Raw genomic sequence first — 17,906 nt, 5'->3', positions numbered from 1 at the left:
ATATCCATCTTCCTGACAGTCCGGAACTACTGTTTAATACAATTGTCTGCTTCCTCTTTTTCTGGTTGTGGTTTTTTTTTTTTTTTTTTTTTTTTCTCTCTTGTCTCTTACTGTATAATAGTTTAAAGTTTTTCATCTTCAGAATAATTCTTTTATCATGGAATCCTAGTGTTCTCAGCTGTTGTCCTGTCTCCTCATCTTTGGACTGGTGAATCTTGCATCCTTTTGTGGACAGCAGCACATTTTAACAAGTGTTGGAGAGTGTTTACCATCAAGAATTTAGGGTTCATGTTGGCCAGTGAACTGAGATCTAACTTGTTGATTTAAAAACAGGGACGGGGCAAGCCTCTTCTGTTGCTTTTTGAAAGGAGTGTGCTGCTGTGTTGTGTTGTGTTCCTTCCCTGGGTGTATGCTAGGCATGGTCTCTGTTACAAATAGCATCTGGGGTGACTGCAGTTAAATATCTCACTTAGTAGGGCTGATTAGCATCTGGCACAAGTTACACTTGTGGAGAAAGAGTTAGCAAGGCTCAGTGCATACCTGATTATTCAGCTGAGCTTTCAAGAACATTCACACTGCTGCGAGGAGTCAAATGCAAACATTTCATACAGCCTGTTTGGGCTCATCACATCCTTAGTTCTAAGGAATGAAGAATTGAAATTTTGTCACTCACTGAGTTTAGGTTGTCCAGGATTGGGGGACAGCTAAATAGGGACAACAAATAACAACTGAATTTCATGTTAAAATTTTTTCCAAATTGTGCTAAACCTAATTGAGGGTTTTTTTTACCATTTCATAGTATGTGCACTGCTATCATAACCAGTTTTCAACTACATGCATAGCTTGTCATCCAAGTAGGACCCAGTGGTACAAGACTCTTATGATTTTACTTAATTGTTTTTCTGTAATGTTTATGTGTAGCAACTTCTTCTGGCTGCTGTTTGCATATTAACCTCTCTAAGGAACAGAAGCTTGTTTAGTCAATAAAAATTGGAATTGTGAAGGAGGTTCATGTCAAAAAAGTGTGATTCCATCTGCCCCATGTCAGATATTCTTTCTTTCTGCTGAGAAAGTTGCAAGAAACTGAAATAGGAATAGCTCCTTCAACCTTAAGTATAGCATCACTGTGGCTGCACTCTGTAATTACAATGTCACTGGAGAATTACTTAACAATTTTGATGCTTTAAACTATGACAGACTAATTCTGAGAAATGTTATTTTAGTTCTGTGGCACTTGCAGTGGTGCACAGCTGCCTGAAATTTCTGAATGTACACTACTTTCTTCTTAGAAATTGGAGACAAAAAGGAACCTCTGAAACAAACTGTCAAGCTTCCTTTAAGGAAGATGATTCAGATCTAACCTTCCACAGGTAGGTGGTATCACTGGGGATGAATGAAGAATTCTGCAAGATGTAATGCCATTTCACCAGCAGGAAAATACTTCATATTTAAGATAAAAATGCTTTTGAAAGCTCCTGACAGACTCAAAGTGACAAGGTAGTTCCTAGGCATTAAGTCCGTATCAAGATAGGAGACATTGGAACAACCTGGGACAATATATTTAAGGAAAGCTAGGATAAAATGAAGATAATACAGATTGAATTTGTCCCTGAGGTTTTTTGCTCAGAAATCTTGTAAATGTCACATTCTAGTTTTTGTAAACTTTACTTAAAATAAGATTCCTCATACTGCAGTGTATGTAACTGTCACGATGTATTTGTGAAGCTGTATACCTGTCAGTCAGACTGGATTCCTGAGATTTGACAGAGCTGCTGCCTCATGTCTGTCCTTTCATAAACTTTTCATAAGTCTTTTTATCAAAGATGGAGAAACTTGCTAATGAAGTTAATAGTCTAGTGCTTCCCCCCCCCTTCCCCCATCTTATTCTTTGAACTAGCCATTCTAGGTTGAGTCCTCCTTCCATCTATGTTTGACAAAGATGTACTATGGAAGGTACCTCAGTCTGGTAGTGTGAATCGTATACATACTGTTGTTCTTCAGCTGTCTTAAATTACACCTCACTAACAGTTAAAGTAAATATCCTGTAATCTTTGACATGTGTGGCACTTTGTCAAATCAAATCCTTTTGTTTTCTTGGTTTAGTTTCCTTTTTTGTAGATAAGTCTTGAGGGGGACACATTTAAAGCCTGACTAGATTTTCTTGGAGGCTTGTCTTTCTTTGATGTACATACCTCTATAGGTTTCACAGAGTTTCTCCTGGTGCACATCAGCACATCTAAAATCAGAAGTGGTTTCTGTTAATCTTCCAGTACATCTGTCAGACATTTTGAGTTGTGGTAGTTTATTAATACATACAGAGTTACACATGGAGGCACACCCTGTCTTTTTCTAAAGAAAACCTCTGTATCATCCATTTTCATTTAATAATTTCCTCCAAATTGAGGAACCTAAGACATTGTACATCTGTGGTTAAACAATGAACAGTCCAGGTGAAGGACATAATTCAAAGTAAACAGATGTTCTTCTGAAATGTCATAGTGGTTGAGCACAGGTACTGAAATGGCTAGAAGTCAGATGCAGTCACATGCAACAATTATTGCAAGATAAAAACCCTTTGAAAAGGTAGATAGTATGGATTTTGTTTTTGAAGCTTAGTGCTCTGCGATTTTGTGTAATATGTTAAAATGGCAAACGGCATCCTAGGAGTCTCTGTGCAGGTGTTGTCAGAGCAGCTGATTAGCAAATGGCTGCTCAAGTCAAATTTTCTTAGGAAGCATTATATTTAGTAATATATTTCTTATTTTTCTTTTTGTTCTTCTTTACGAAAGAATTGTTTTCAGTATGTGACTTCAATACCATCTTAGCTAATTGCTCAAAAAAAAGCCATGTCTTTTTGGGGGTTTGATTCATTACAGTCTTTCCTCCCCCAAAGTTCTCATAAAGAACTAATTTTTACCAGATACAGTTACTTTATTTAAAATAGTGTGTTACATTTCACGCATACATTTATTATTGCTCTTAACATCAAGGGACTTGCTCAGAAATATTTTTGGCCTTCAGCTTCTTTATCATAATTGTAGAACATTGTACGGTTCTGACAGAGATGGATTTAGACTATTTATTGACTGGATGTTTTTCATGAAACAGGGGTGGTGAACAGAAAGAATGAATTGAAATGCAGTAATGTTCATAATTCATCTATCATAATTTAACAAATGGAAAAGACTAAGACAAGCTTCCATCCATCACAATTATTTAACTGCACTCCAGGGTGAGTTAAATTGTATTAAACAACTTTTGGCTTAACAGATTTGGAGAATTGCATTGAGCAAGTTGCATCTTCTCTATAGTTTACTGCTACTGTTCAGTGATTTACAGTTTTGACATTTGTTACAAAACATTTAATTTGAACTAGAGATTTTTCAAAGCTGTTTTAAAAACAGACTTGCATAGATAAAGCTTTATAGGCGCCTAGCACATAAATAACAGCAACAAAACCTAAATTGGAAGCAATACTACTGTAAGTCTGAATTGTCCTTTAGAGGTACCTGCTTGTTCCCTGGTTTAGATGTTGGAGGGCCATAGCACTGAAGGAACTGATTTTCTAATTTAGACAGTTGTGCCCAAAGTCAAAGGGAGGTAAATGTTATTGCAGTCCTGAGACTCTTTAACCCTTATGTTTGGCATGTGCCTTGCATTCTTTCCTGCCTTGATGAGCTAAATAAACTATTGTGTGTTGCTTGTATGATAGTTTAGGCAAACTGAACTTTCTCCCCATTAATAAGAAACAAGCTAAATAAAGAGGAGAATCTAATTAACCAAGTGGTTCCTTTGTACTTGTCTACATATGTGACAATTATGCATTAAATCAGATTCACATGTGTTGTGTTTGAGAGAAAGCTAACACATTTTTTTTGAGTTCTCATACTCTGCAAGAGACTTTAATGGAAAAGAAATTATGGTGTGCGGGCACTGAATTCCAGGCCTTGACATGTGATGATTTAGCACAAGTATTTGCTTCTGGACCACATTGCTGACTGTGAGGGAGACTAACAAAGATCGATAGAAATTATTGAGAGGATACAATAACAGCAGTGCTGGTAGTGACTGCATGGGGGAAACTGCACCAGGTGTTGGATACAGCCCAGGTCTGCAGCTTATGAAGTGACATGTTGCAGCACTGTTGCCAGATGCAGGTTTAAATCTTCATCTTCTGCCCATCTTAACAGGATCTGAAATACGACAAGTTTAGGGACTGTATGAATTTGTTCTTTAGACTGTTGGAATGTGGCTGCCCTTGGACTCAAGACATCAGCTTGGAGAGTCAGGCTGTACTGTAAATCCACATCCTTGGCTGCTGGTTAGTATAACTGCATGCGTGTGGTTGAGCAGCATTGCTCTTCACTGTATGGCTTGGCTTGAAGAAGCTTAGGACCTGCCCCTAGAAATGGAGCAAACTGTTGGGCAAAATACCACCCCCTCACTGGTAATTCTGCTGGGAAGCTGTGTTGAGCACAGATGTTGTTTCTGAAATGTAGCAGTTATGTTTCCACATGAGTTCATAATTTTGAATACTGCGGTTCCTCTTGTGCTTAGGCATGAAATAGGAGTATCTCTGCAAGGCATTTTAGTTAAGGGAAAAAATAATATAAGAGGGGGACAGAACCATAACTTGTGGGTATTGAACCTTCAGCATTCCTTGATATACTGACATAAACTCCATAAACTCAATTAACTAGTTTTGTTTCATCTTAGTAGTAAAAAGCCATCCCCACAGATTTGCCTTGGTGCCAGTTTAGGGTCTTTGCAGTATTTACTCTGCTGGTAACTACTGAGTTAGCAACATCATAAACACATGTCTGTGAAATGCGCTTCTGCATTCTTCACAAGTTCTGTACTGCTTTCAAAATACCCAGAGAAATCTTTATGATATTTCCACCTGATGGAATTTTTATTGTCACCAGAACATTTTTAAAAGCTTGTATTGTATTTCATCTCTCCTTAAGTGTAATATTATTATATAAACTTAATTGTTTTAAACACCATTTAAAAAAAAATTGTTCTTTAATTTTCTTAGCACCTAATTGCTTCTTCTATTATTTTCTTTCATGAGGTCAATTATTTCCAGAAGAGTCTGAAAAGGATTCTATTCCTAATCCAGTCCTTTTCATCTTTCCTGCATTATCTCCTTTACTCTTTAATTGCACCATCATTATGTGCAGAAGTCACATCAGTGCTGAGTTGGGGGGGCAGTTAACTGCTCTTAAGTATTGTTTTCTACATTGTTCTTCTTTCTACTCTTGCCCATGCTCCTTGATTAAGTAATCTTTTTACTTTTTTGGGGGGTACACCTCTGGTGCTTTTTCTCTCATGCATGCGTATCATCTCCAAATGCTTTCATACATTCCTAAAATTAGATGTGTTCTTTTCTTGCCTTTTGCAGAAAACTGTTTTGTATGCTTTCCTCTCCTCCATCAGTTACTGCAGCATCCACTGGTGTTCTTTTGTACAGTCTATTGGAAATCCAAAGTCACATTCCCTGCTGTCATGCTAGAATGAGTGTTCATATCACAGCCTTTCCCTTGATTGCCTGCTTCACTAAAAGCTTCCTGCTGTTGGCTTTTGTGGATTATCACGTTTGTAAATTTGCTGTTGGCTGTGACAGCCCCTTTCTTTCCCCTTTCCTTCCCTTAAGCAAAACTAGTTAGCTTAACCTACCTGCTACTTGAGGTGGTCTTGTAGCTGTCTACAGGCTATCTTCCATGCCCCCTAGTCAAGGGACTTCTTCCATATGCTTATCTTCATTCAAAAAAACATCTTTCTAACCTGGCACTGAGATTATGTGCAAGTAATTAGTCAACTGATTAGGATGAGGAGCAGTGAAAGGCAGCCTAAAATGGATACTAATTAGGGGCTTTTGGCAATGTAGTGAAAGATGAACAAAGATGATTAGAGAGGGATGGGCCTTAAAGGCAAGGATTTACAGTTTTAGTAAAGGATTTACAGTACAGAAGCTGTTGTTGATTTACCATCTGTGAGAACTGCTGCAGCAGTGTCAATTTGACATGTTATCTTGAGACTCTTCATGAGTGACTAGGTGTGATAGTGATGTGCCCTTTTTAAAATAATCAAGCCATCTTTGTTGCTTCATGTTTTGTTTGTCTGTTTGGAGTGGACCTTTGCAGGGACTATTGTTTGCTGTACTACAAAGACCTCAAGATTTCTTTCTTGTCAGGTTTGGTGAATGTCAAATGGCTCCACATAGTGCTGAGGATATTGTAACACAGGGATTAGTTCCCTGCAAAGAAAATGCCAGAGTTGGGGCATTGTCATATATAAGCCATAACGTCAACAGCAAGCAAGCACATAAGGAGGTTCTAATGCCTTTCCTTAGCAGGAAGGAATGTGATCAGAGGGCAGCTGAGTGAATGTGCAACATCCCCATTACCCTCAAGTCCTGTATCTACCTGGCTCAAGGCCATTTCTTTTGTTTTCATATGCTTATCTTGGGGAAACAAATCAAAACAAACAAACAAAAAAAAACACCAACAAAAAAAGGTGCAGGGAGTGGGGTATGGGTGAATGTCCCTAGTCCTTTTGGACTGAAGAACAGATCTACTGGTGAAAATCAGTGAAGAAGGAAAATGACTTTAGTGTTACTATTGCACTTACCTTAAATATGTCTTCAGTATGCATCAGTTTGAGCTATACTGAAATACTTCTCTAAAAAATTGGAAGGTAAATATGCTAAACAGTAAGAAAAATAAGAAATACAAATTTTCTGTCATTGTGGTTGCTTTAGTTTAATTCTTGATTGCTCTCAGGTTTACCTGAGGTTAGGGGGAAAAAAAAGAGAACATAAAAACTGCTGAAGAACACAGGAAAATATGGCTGAATGTAATGTGTGTGTAAAATGCGGAACACTTGTAAATGAGGCGATTTTCTGCAGAAAGATCTATGATTCTGTAGTACTCATAACTGTGAAGAAACAGAGGTGCATTTTGTCAACTATGGTCTAAATTTTACTTTAATAACATAACTTTCTAAGAAATAGAAACTTACAAAACACAGTGAAACTGTCCATCTTGCATCTAGTAGTCTCAATTTTAAAGAACAAAAGCTTATTATAAATTTTTCTCTAGAAAGTTCTCATGCACAGAATTTCCTGTCTCCATGAATGTTTAGTGCTTTATTTACTTCTGTTGAGCTTTCTTTCTGCAGCCCCATTGTTTGCAAATCAGCGCCTTTCTAAATAAAATACCGTATTTCCCAGACCACTGCTAATAGTTTCATGCCACAGGTGAGTTATATCGCTTTTTTTTTTTCTTATGAATAAAACAAAGTGTGTGAAAAGGCAGGGGGGTATGTGTGTTCCTAAAAGTTTTAATCCAGTTTAGTGGAGTTATTTGAAAGGGCAGTGACTTCACTGATAGTGATGGTGTTTTATGTTGTAGGTGATTCTTTTACATCGCTAATCTGAGTGTATGGCTGCAGATGCTGTTTTAATGAAACAGTTTGGACTGGTAGGTTCTCTATAAAAATACCTGTATTATTGTTTTTATGTTTAAGGTTTGTTTTTTTTGTCAGGGAAGATAGATCTGGTAAAGAATTTCCCTGCTTCACAAGTCAGAACTCCTTTTTAGGTTAGGAATTGCTCTGTGCTGTCCTTACTACTGCTGTTGGCAATCTACTTATTAGCATCATAAAACCGTGTAACTATATCAGTGTGCTTGTTTATCAGGAGAATGAGACATTTCTTTCTAACAATTCATAGGTGCTTACTTCTGCTTCCAGAAGTAATGTGGATTTGGAAGTAGCAGAGGAAGAGATAATCAAATTTATATGCAGAATGTTACTAATCACAATAACAGAATTGTTTGGTTTCTCCTTGTGGAGAAGGGGGGAAAAGTAAAACAGGTTATAAAAATGGGGGGGAAGTGGGGGAAGGAGGGGAAGGAGAAATAGATGTACATTAAAATGTTAGGAATTGTGTAAAATTGGTAAGACAAAGCATTAAAAGGGTGAATGGGATGACCAAGTAATTATAAGTCTGTCAAGCAGACATGAATCTGGTGCAGAGTAATAGAATGGCTGCCTGGGAGTCAACTGTGTTACATATCTGTAATTCTTCATTAATTATTTTAAATCAACACAAGGTTATGGGAAATAGATCTTTTCTCAAGAGAATGTGATGCTTGGAGAGAACAAATCTGACTTTTCAAAGATATGTGACATTTAATATTTGTAAAATGTTTGATTTGGTGCCATGTGATATGCTGATTTAGAAATTGGAAAGATACAGAATCATCAGCATACATCAAGTGTGTTTTTTAAAAAATGGCTAATAGGTCTCAATAACATAATTGTAGTCAGTAATCAATGTGGAGTATGTGGAGGTCCTCTGAGGATTAATTTTAGATCTGACAGTGTTTAACCTTTTTATTAGTGATGAGGAAGAAATATAGAGTCATTAGTGATAAAAGCATGCAGATGACAACAGGGCTAGTGCCATGGTAAGTGGTGATCAGTGGAGAGCTAAATGATCTTGAAAGCTGAAGTGCAAGAAAGCACTGTATGTTTTGACACAGAAACGAGGCATGCCTCAAGCCTAAAGAAACACTATCAATGAAACAGTGATTGAAAAAGACTTGGAAGCCATGCTTTTTGATGTCTGATCAGAATTATCTGAAAAAGGAGGAATACTTGGCATTCTTACATTGGAATGCTGATCTAGCTCATGCATGAATGACAACAAACTCAAGGGCACTCAGAAGAACGATGTTGAACCATTGTTTGAAAGCACACCTTTTTAAATTCCTTAAATCTGCCACTAGAATCTATTCGATAAAGCAAATTTACAGTATTTCATCTGGGTTTTCAAGGGTGCTGTGGAGAACTCTTAATGATTGAGACAACCCACAGAGTGGCAGGCCACTAGTAAAACAAGCCTGAATGACTACACAAATTTAGTCTGAGAATTAAATGTAGGCTGAGAATTAGGTGAATTCATTTCTGGATAAAGTTGAAGTGGATGTTCCTTTTGTACCTGTGGTCCTGATGGGATGCACCCATGAGTGCTGAGTGTGAGCTGGCTGATATCATTGCAGGGCCATTTTTCATAACCTCTGAATGATTTGTAAGAAAGCAAATGTCACCCCTATCTTCAAAAAGAGCAAGTTAAGAGGATTTAGGAAACTGCAGGCAGGTCAGCTTTACCTCCATCCCTGGAAAGGTGATGGAGCAACTAATTCTGGAAACTATTTCCAGTCATATGAAGGACAAGAAGCTCATCATGAGCAGTCAGCATGAATTCACCAAGGGAAGGTGACTTGACTGGATAACCTTCTTGAGCAGTTTAATAATCTGCTATGATAAAATCACTGGCTTGGTACGTGAGGGGAAGGCACTGGATATTGTCTGTCTTGACTGCAGAAAGACTTTTGACACTGATCCTCACAGTGAAAATGATGAAGTATGGGCTGGATGAGCAGATGGTGGAGTGGGCAGAAAACTGTCTGAATAGCCAGGACCCACAGGGTGGTCATTGGTGACACAAAGTTCAGTTGGGTGACAGTGACTGTTGGTATACCTGAGGGGTCTGTCTATACCGGGTCCAATCTGATTCAACATCTTCATTAATGAGTGCACTCTCAGCAAGTTTACAGATGACACAAAACTGGGAGGGGTGGCTGATATGCTTGAGAGTAATTCAGTGAGGGGAAGTGCCAAGTCCTGCACTTGGGGAGGAACAATTCCAGGTACCAGTACAGGTTGGGAGCTGCCTAGCTGGAGAGCAGCTTGGCAGAAAAGGACCAGGGGGTCCTGGTGGACGCCAGGCTGACCATGAGCCAGCAACATGCCCTTGCTGCAAAGACTACTGGTGCTATCCTGGGCTGCATTAGGAGTGTTGCCAGCAGGTGATTTGCTCAGCACTGGTGAAACCACAGCTGGAGTGCTGGTTCCAGTTCTAGGCTTCCCAGTACAAGATAAATACATGGACATGCTGGAGAGTATCCAGTGGTGGACCACAAAGATGGCCTGGACTGGAATATCTCTCACATGAGCAAAGGCTGAGAGAGTTAGAACTGCTCAGTGTGGAGAAGACTGAAGTAGATTTTATCAATGTCTATAAATACATGAAGGGAGGGTACAAAGGGGATAGAGGTAGGCCTTTACAGTGGTTTCCAGTGACAGGATCAGGGGCAATGGGCACAAAGGGAAACACAGGAGGTTCCCTCTGAACAGCAGGAAACACTATTTCCCTGTGAGGGTGACTGACCACTGGCACAGGGTGCCTAGGGACATTGTTGATTCTCTAACCTTAGAGAAACTCGGAAACCATTTGGGTGTTGTTCTGGGCAAGTGGATCTTAGCAGCCCTGCTTGAACAGGGAGGTTGGACCAGGTAACCTTAATCCTTGGGGACAGTAAAAAGCCATCTGAAGCTGGTCCTGAGCAGCCTGCTCTAGGTCAGTGATCTCCAAACCCTTTTGCTCATGAATCCCTATCAGTAAAAAAATTTTGAGCATGCACTCCCAATATGTGTATATTTAATTTATATACACATACAACTACACATATGTAATTAGAACAGTTAAAACATATACAAAAAGAAGTTTAAAATGGATGATATAAAGATGAAATAAACAATGTTTCTGAATCTTATTTTAGCAGTGATAAAACCCCTATTTTCTCCTAGTTAAAATATTGCTATTAATAATACATTGTTTAGGGAGAGCTGTGTGATTTAATGTTTCAGTATTTTTAAAAAAATCTTTAACACTTTATGATGCAGCAATTTTAAGGGCTGCTTCTAAGTTTAGTTTATTTCAACATTGAAAATTTAATTTTTTTGGGGCCAAATTCTTGTGATGAGATCTCATTAGGTCATCACTGTTGTTACCTTGTAATGTGGCTTACAAAGAGCTCTTACTAAGGACAAGTCAGCTCTGCAATTTTCTTGTTATTTGCTTGTACTTGCATTATTAGTGTCATCTTCAGACTTTGGTTTCTTTGTGTGATTATTTTTAAACTATTTGTCCATTTTGTGAGTGTTACTTTACTTCAGTTAAAACTGGATAATATCCATAAATCCACTCAACCAGGGACACTTGAACCGCAATACATTGCAATTTGTTTAAAGCAAATGTTCAAGTGAGGGCATTGCTGTCATCCCCTCCATGGAAGGAAGATGTGACCATCTGATACAGAGACCAACTGAGGGTGTCAGTGTCCAGGTGTATATTAAATCTTAGTACAGTTTAATTTCTTCTGTATTTAAAATAAAGAAAAAATTTTAAGTTCTAATATTTTCTACCCACACCACAGTGGATTGTCTTTCATGCATACTGCTTTGGAGAACACTGCACCAGGTTGTCCATGTTTGGGGTGGGGGACACAAGATGACCCCCAAAGGTCCTTTCCAACCTCTACCCTTCTGTGACTCTGTAATTAAAGAATCTAAAAATGCTGAGAAGTAATTTTACAAATACATTTAAGTGACATCTTTGAGATGATGATGTGGTGATAACTGGATTATTCTGTTCAAATGCCTCTTTCAGAGAGAGACAAGAAGAGGACACAATAGCTATAGACGCATAATCTTCAAATTTATACTGGGAGACACTTGTAGGGATCATCATGCTTCCACACCTTAAGCTGAAAAGAGGACTGTCCTGCTAATTCATGGGAGAAGTACTTCAAAGGGCTGTAAACAGTTAGGAACATGTGATGAAGTGAGAAAGATTTAACATAATCATTAGGATCTGTACAGCACCAGTAGGGAGGTAGGGGTGAGGGAGAGAGAGAGAGAGGCATTTTGTGAAAGAAGTGGTTAAAAAAACCCTCCAACCAACCAACAACCACAAAAAATGACTATACCTCCAAGTCCTAAAACTATTATACATTACAGAAAAAAACCCCATGCAAAACACACTGACTTACTCTGTTCTTCTAGTATGTTTTTAACTTGAACAAATAATACTTTGCTTTTCCAAGCTGTTCGGTTGCATGCGATCATCCTTGGCTCCAAAGGAAGCAGAGTAACTGCAAGATCTGAATAGGTCAGGCTGGCAGAGTGTAGGATGGGGGACTGCAGTCTGTGACTTGACAGGACAGTAGGAGAAATATCGAATTCTACTCATGAACAGAGTTGAGAGCTAAGATCTGAACTAGTGCTCAAATAGATTATTAAAGAAGAAATTGTGGTTAGCTCAGTAACTCTGATGTCTCTATGATTTAAAATGTTTGAAATCTGTGATTGCATATGTCACTAAAAGATATGCTCTGGTTCAGGTAGGAGGTCTGTATTGTACATTGGGTTAGACTGATGACAGATGAATGTATGAATGTCTCGCATCCACTTGAAATAACCCTGTATATGGACTGCATTGACACTTGACACGCAATTCTAAACACCCACTGAAGTCTTTAGATCTATTGGCTACCTCAAAAATACAGGTCAAACACAATTTATTATTGGGATTTAAAAATATTTAAATAAGATGCATTTACATAATAAAATTGCTCTAAAAGCTCAACTCTTGTTTTTTCTGTAAGTGATTAAAGGTAAACTAAGAAAGACACTTCAAAAATACATGTAAAAATGTATCTGTATACAGTGTATATAACAGGTTATATGGTATTACTAAAATATTTTTATAGAAAGTGGGTACTTTCAAGTAATTTAGCCAAAAATCTGAGCTAATCTAATCTGTTGTACTTTCCTAATCTATACTGTTTGGAGATATGAGTATGCATTTTACTTGCATTAGAATATTCTAGCCTGAAGTGAACTTTGGCAACTGAGAGGGCAAGACCTTTCCAGTTTAGTAACGTATTGAGGTCCCGGGAATACCAGACCATTTTCACAAAGGATCAGAGGCACATAGCCCAGTGTTTTGTCCTGGACAAAACATCCCTTTCATGAGGCATGGAGCAGGAATTAGAAGAAAGCAAAAATAATTTGAATCAACATGACAGTCCTTGGATTTGGTAGTACTTAGGTACCGCACTCACAGACTCGAAATGATTTCTACGAGGTTAGAAAGCATGAAGCTCTCTGTGGCCTTGATTTGTCTTTTTGCTGTGGTACAACATTTAAGTGAGTTTAGTGCTGACTTAATCTTCTTATAAGCAAAAATTGGAAGTAATTATTTTATCTGGGTAGTGTAGCAGTAGTGCCCAGTTCTGCTATGTGGAAGATTCAGGAGTTCACTCCTCAGGTCTTATGAGCTTGGGCATGTCAATGTTGCATCAGTAGTGTTTTTAATACTCTCTCACGTGGGTCTCTCTTATAGTTGATAAGACCTTGTGGAAATGTCAAGAGGTTTCTAAAATTAATTATTTCTTCTCCTTCTGGGAGGAGGTTATGGATGTGATGAATGAAATAAAAGTATAATTTATTGCAAGAGATAATGACTAAAAATGAAGAAGAAAAAAAAGCAGTAGCTAACTAAATTTAAAAGTAGAAAGTTTTTTATACCTGTAGCACAGTAAAAGCCTGTTGTGCTTACTGAATTTAACAAGCAGACCTGGGATTCAGCCTTGGCCCTGCTAACGACTGGAGGTGTTATTGATGTAGTGAACTAATTACCCATGTGATGAAGTTGCCTGCTGGAGGTTTTTGACTGCTTCATCACTGTGGCACCTCCTACAGGTTAATTCATTGAGCAGCACAGGTAAAACCTCCAGATGAAGGTCCTGCTCTCTTTTCATCTAGGCACAAAGGCTTGTACTGACAGCAGTAACTAAATCGAGATGAATATTTTCCTGAATTATTGATCAAGTAGCTAGAGCTGTATCATAAAACTAAATGGTTTGGGATGCATCTGTAGCAATTCACCGTCATGGCATGGGAAAAGTGTACACAGTAAATTTAAAAATCAAACCAAAATGAGTAACAGCCTTTCTCACCTGAAGGAGAGCCCCCAGATTAAATGAGGAAAAGTACAGCAGAAAACCTGTACATTTGAAGAAGGGAGGGGAAGGAGGGGGGGAATTGCTTTGTTTAGCAAACAGGGAATGGGCTACATGGGCTTCAAAATCTGTTTGAATACTTTCTATGTATAAAATTCTTTCATGGCATTTGTTCTCAAATGTTTCAGTACACACATTAACATTCAGAACATAAACAGCTCATTTAATTAGATGATAAACTGTTTCACTTACAAATGCTATTTTTCCCTATAAATTTTAAGATATTCATTCCATTTGTTATTAGACTGTTTTTGCATTTGCTCTATCCATTGATGAAATAGCATATAAACGTCAGTATTTTCTGTCCAAATCTAGACTTTTGATACCAGGCAGAAGAGATACAAGATTTCTTAACATTATTAGCTTTATGAAAATATTTTAAGGTTGTGGAATCCTTTATACAGAAATATTTAGTGGTTAGTTGGTTTGTTTTTCATTGTGGTATAGCTGAAAAGCCTCTGAGACTAGCAAAGCTAACACTGCCTTTGTTCTTTACTTAAAGCTAGAAGTGTGTTGTAAATAGTCTGGATTTCTCATCCAAGCTTAATATGCTGTTATCTAACAGGATGCACTAAGTGTTCTGTAACAACTGCAGAACTCATCAAGCAAATGGAAAGATTAGCCCTGAAATCAAGCCTCAAACTTTTATTTTCTTGCAATCAATAGGCAAGTAATGCATGCTGGATTTATAATGATATTGAGATTGACTGCTTAAATCCTTTTTAAAGTTCAAAGCTGGAAACAGATTGTGTGTACAAGCAATCCACAGTAGAGTTTGAGTAGGGGCTTGTGATAAATAAGTGAAATTGGGTTTGACTGAAATGGCCCATCAGTCCCACATGGGTTTAGCAGAAAGATTTCAGGCTGAAAAAGACAGGGGTTTGGAGAAGCATCAACCATTGGTTTCACATCACCTGAGATTGCTTTGTGGAGTCTGTCTTCTGGGAGACATAAAGACAAGAGGCTCATTAAAAATGAGCAGCACCAGGGAGAATGATTGAGTTTCAAGTATACTTGTGTTTTTTAGCTTGAAGAGTTTAAAGGTGAAGATACATTTTAAAAGCTTAACTGGCAGATGAGAAGAATGCTGTCAGGTTTCTCAATGAAATCCCTTTATATATAGGTAAATAGGATATTATAGTATATTTTTGACAACAACCACCACCAACAAACCCCCACAAAAAATTTACTCAGCTCAGAATGTTCTGATAGTTGGATGAAATTGATAGTAAATCAGCTATCAAAACTGGATTTGTTAAAACAGGTTGTCTTCAGTCCTGTTATCTGATAACTTCAGAGGCAGTATTAACTGTCTGTGAAAGTTGGGGAAGCAATGAGTCTTGGGGCTCACTTTGAAACTGTTCTACGCTGTACTGGCAATCTAGCTGTGTTATTGCAAAGCTTGTTGTGGGCCCATTGTCTTTAGATATGACTTACCTATTCCAAGACTTTGAATTGTTTTATGCTGTTGTATTTATTGACCTTAGAAAAACACGATACTGAACTTCAAAACCAGAACTTCACTTTTTACTCTAATAGAATCTGTGCTGTTAGCAGATACAGTTACAGTAGTTAAAAGTAATTTAAAATATCATGGATTTTGATTGTGACAGCATGAGGCTGTCCACATCTGTCTGTTTACTTAACACTGGAAGGCAGGGAATGAGCAAAGTGGCTTTGACCTGTGAAGTAACACTGTGGTTCATTCAGTCAGAGCAAGTGTTCTTTAACTCCATTTGAATTGTAAATTTATGTGATAAATGTTGTTGAAGCAACATAGTCTTTTTCTCATAGTCTCATAGCGTGAAATGCAGCTGAAAGCTGATTTGTTTTGTGAAAACTTCTATGTCTTGGCACAACCACAGTCGAAAGAACATTGGCTGCTTACTGTGTTGTTTATTCTTGCCTTCATTCATGTCTGTTCATTCATGCACATTCATTACAATGTGGGGAAAAACTTTTGAGGGAATAATTGAACAGCACACTTCCAAACTAAGAATGAAGATGTTGGATTTTAGTAATTTTAAGAAAAAAGTGCTATTTTTCAAAGTTATCATAAAGTACATTTGTGAAAATCACAAATGTTATCCCATTTTTCACTGGGATCAGGAACTTGATGGCTTTGTGAGTGGAAGAGCTAGTGGTGCTGATTGTGGGAAAGGTGGTTTGTCTTTTGTTAGGCAGAGCCCTAGGATGGATGTAGCATGAAAAGGTTCATCTTTATGACAAACTGAAAATCTAATAGTGTTTCCTGAACAGAGGTTAGAGAAATGCTCTGATGTGTTCTTGTAATCAGTCTTGATGATTGTATGTTTCTGAGGTTACATTGTGTTTTAAATAAAGTGAAGTGTCGGGGTGAGCAGACCCTGTATTATGGTGATTTTTGGCTGCAGGGCATGCATTTCAATCCCTTCCTCCCAGCTGGGGTAAAAAAAAAAAAAAAAAAAAAAAAGACTGAATATGCCCACACTGTTTCTTCCTTCCTTTTGAATTTTTATTTCATCTCAGATTTTCCAGTGTATACACTTCTTTCTTGAATATAATCCATGCAGTTTTGTACTGTTTCCTACTTGTACAGTTTTGTATTGTTCCCCAAATGCCTTCCCCTGCTCTTCTCTCCCTTCCCTTAGACAAATCTTTCTGGAACAGCAATACTGTGCTGTATTTTAATGATATACGAAGACACTGGGAGTACTCGGGTGAGGTGAAATGGAAAGGCGTAAGCAGTTTTTAGGATCATCAATTATAAAAGTGGAATTAATATGAAGCTACTGAGAGCAGACAACTTTCTTCTTTCCTTTTGTTGAAATTTGCCTATCTTTAACAGATCAGCACAACCGGTTACATTTCTCCTAAGTACCATATTGGGAGATTTAATGGTGAGTGATTCTTGAGCTTACCATTTGTCAGGGCAGAACTTTACCTTGAGGAAACAGTTCAAGATTTTGCCTCCAGGCCTCAGTAGCTCTATAGGAGCAAAAGAAAACCAGGAAAAAGAAAATGAATAGTAATTTTATACTACATTTAGATGTTTTCTTCTTAATTCCAGCTGCACATGCTTTGGCATGTTTTGGTGATAGTTCTCCTCAGTGAACTGAAAGGAGAAGTGAAGGTAAAATTATGATAAAATCCAAGTGAAGAAAGGATAACAGGGTTTCTATGTAATAATAATAGGGGAAACTTCTGTTACCAACATAAGAAATCACAAATAGATGCTGAGTGGAAAAGAGATACCTGTGGTATGTATTCTGTCCCTTGTCTGACAGAAGGGTGAGGTGCTGCAGACCACTGCTTCAGCGTCACAACTGTATGGTCCAGGAGCTAGACTGAAAGTTACGCTCTTTCTTTTCTTTTCTAGGAAAGAGTACAGAAAACGTTGTCATGTGTTTTACTATAGTTTTTCAAAACAGAGGTGTCATTTCAAGTCCTTTAAGAGGTACTGCATGTTAACTTGTCAAAAGAAAGTATACCTAATTGTTACCTTCTGTATATATTACTGCAATACATACATCTGTTTCCCACCCTCCCAATATGTCCTTGCTAGTCTCCATTTCAAGTAAATGGAGAAAAAAAAATACCTCTCCCACATCTCTCTCCTGCAGCATCTGCTTTCATTGCCAACCACAATGATTGAATGCTTTTACACATTTAATAAGGGGGTTTTGTGCACTCCTGGGTGGTAGCTATAAAAATAAATTAAGTGAATCCTATGATATAAGCTCTATAAAAGAGGTGTTCAGTTGCGTTTTTGTTTTTCTCAGGAGGCTTGTTCCACTACCAGAATATATTTTGAATTTTTAATTCTATTTTAAGCATGTGAGAAGAAGGTTGCTTCTGATAGTTATTTGTAGGTCAAAGTTTTATGTCGAGACGTTTTCAGGCAGTTTATGAAAGAGGCTTCTGCATTTTGAAGCATGGTTTTGTCATGTATTTGTGATATCCAAGATACAAAACATACGGAGAATCTGC

General features: G+C 37.8%; 1 protein-coding gene across 1 annotated transcript in view; it reads left to right on the top strand.

Moving 5' to 3' along the window:
• The first annotated feature begins 4,451 nt into the window (after positions 1 to 4,451).
• Positions 4,452 to 17,906, top strand: part of PTPRM (protein tyrosine phosphatase, receptor type M) — a 406,723-nt gene continuing 393,268 nt past the window's right edge. The window contains exons 1-2 of the mRNA XM_026841434.1: positions 4,452 to 4,484; positions 13,635 to 13,639. Of these exons, the coding sequence (XP_026697235.1) occupies positions 4,480 to 4,484; positions 13,635 to 13,639 (10 nt within the window). The 5' untranslated portion in view covers positions 4,452 to 4,479. The remainder of the gene's footprint in view (positions 4,485 to 13,634; positions 13,640 to 17,906) is intronic.

Source organism: Athene cunicularia (assembly GCF_003259725.1).
Source record: "Athene cunicularia isolate RWA chromosome 2 unlocalized genomic scaffold, athCun1 chr2_part1, whole genome shotgun sequence".
Taxonomy (NCBI): Eukaryota; Metazoa; Chordata; class Aves; order Strigiformes; family Strigidae; genus Athene; species Athene cunicularia.
The sequence above is the reverse complement of the archived record's forward strand: the minus strand, read 5'-3'. Positions and strand labels throughout refer to the sequence as shown.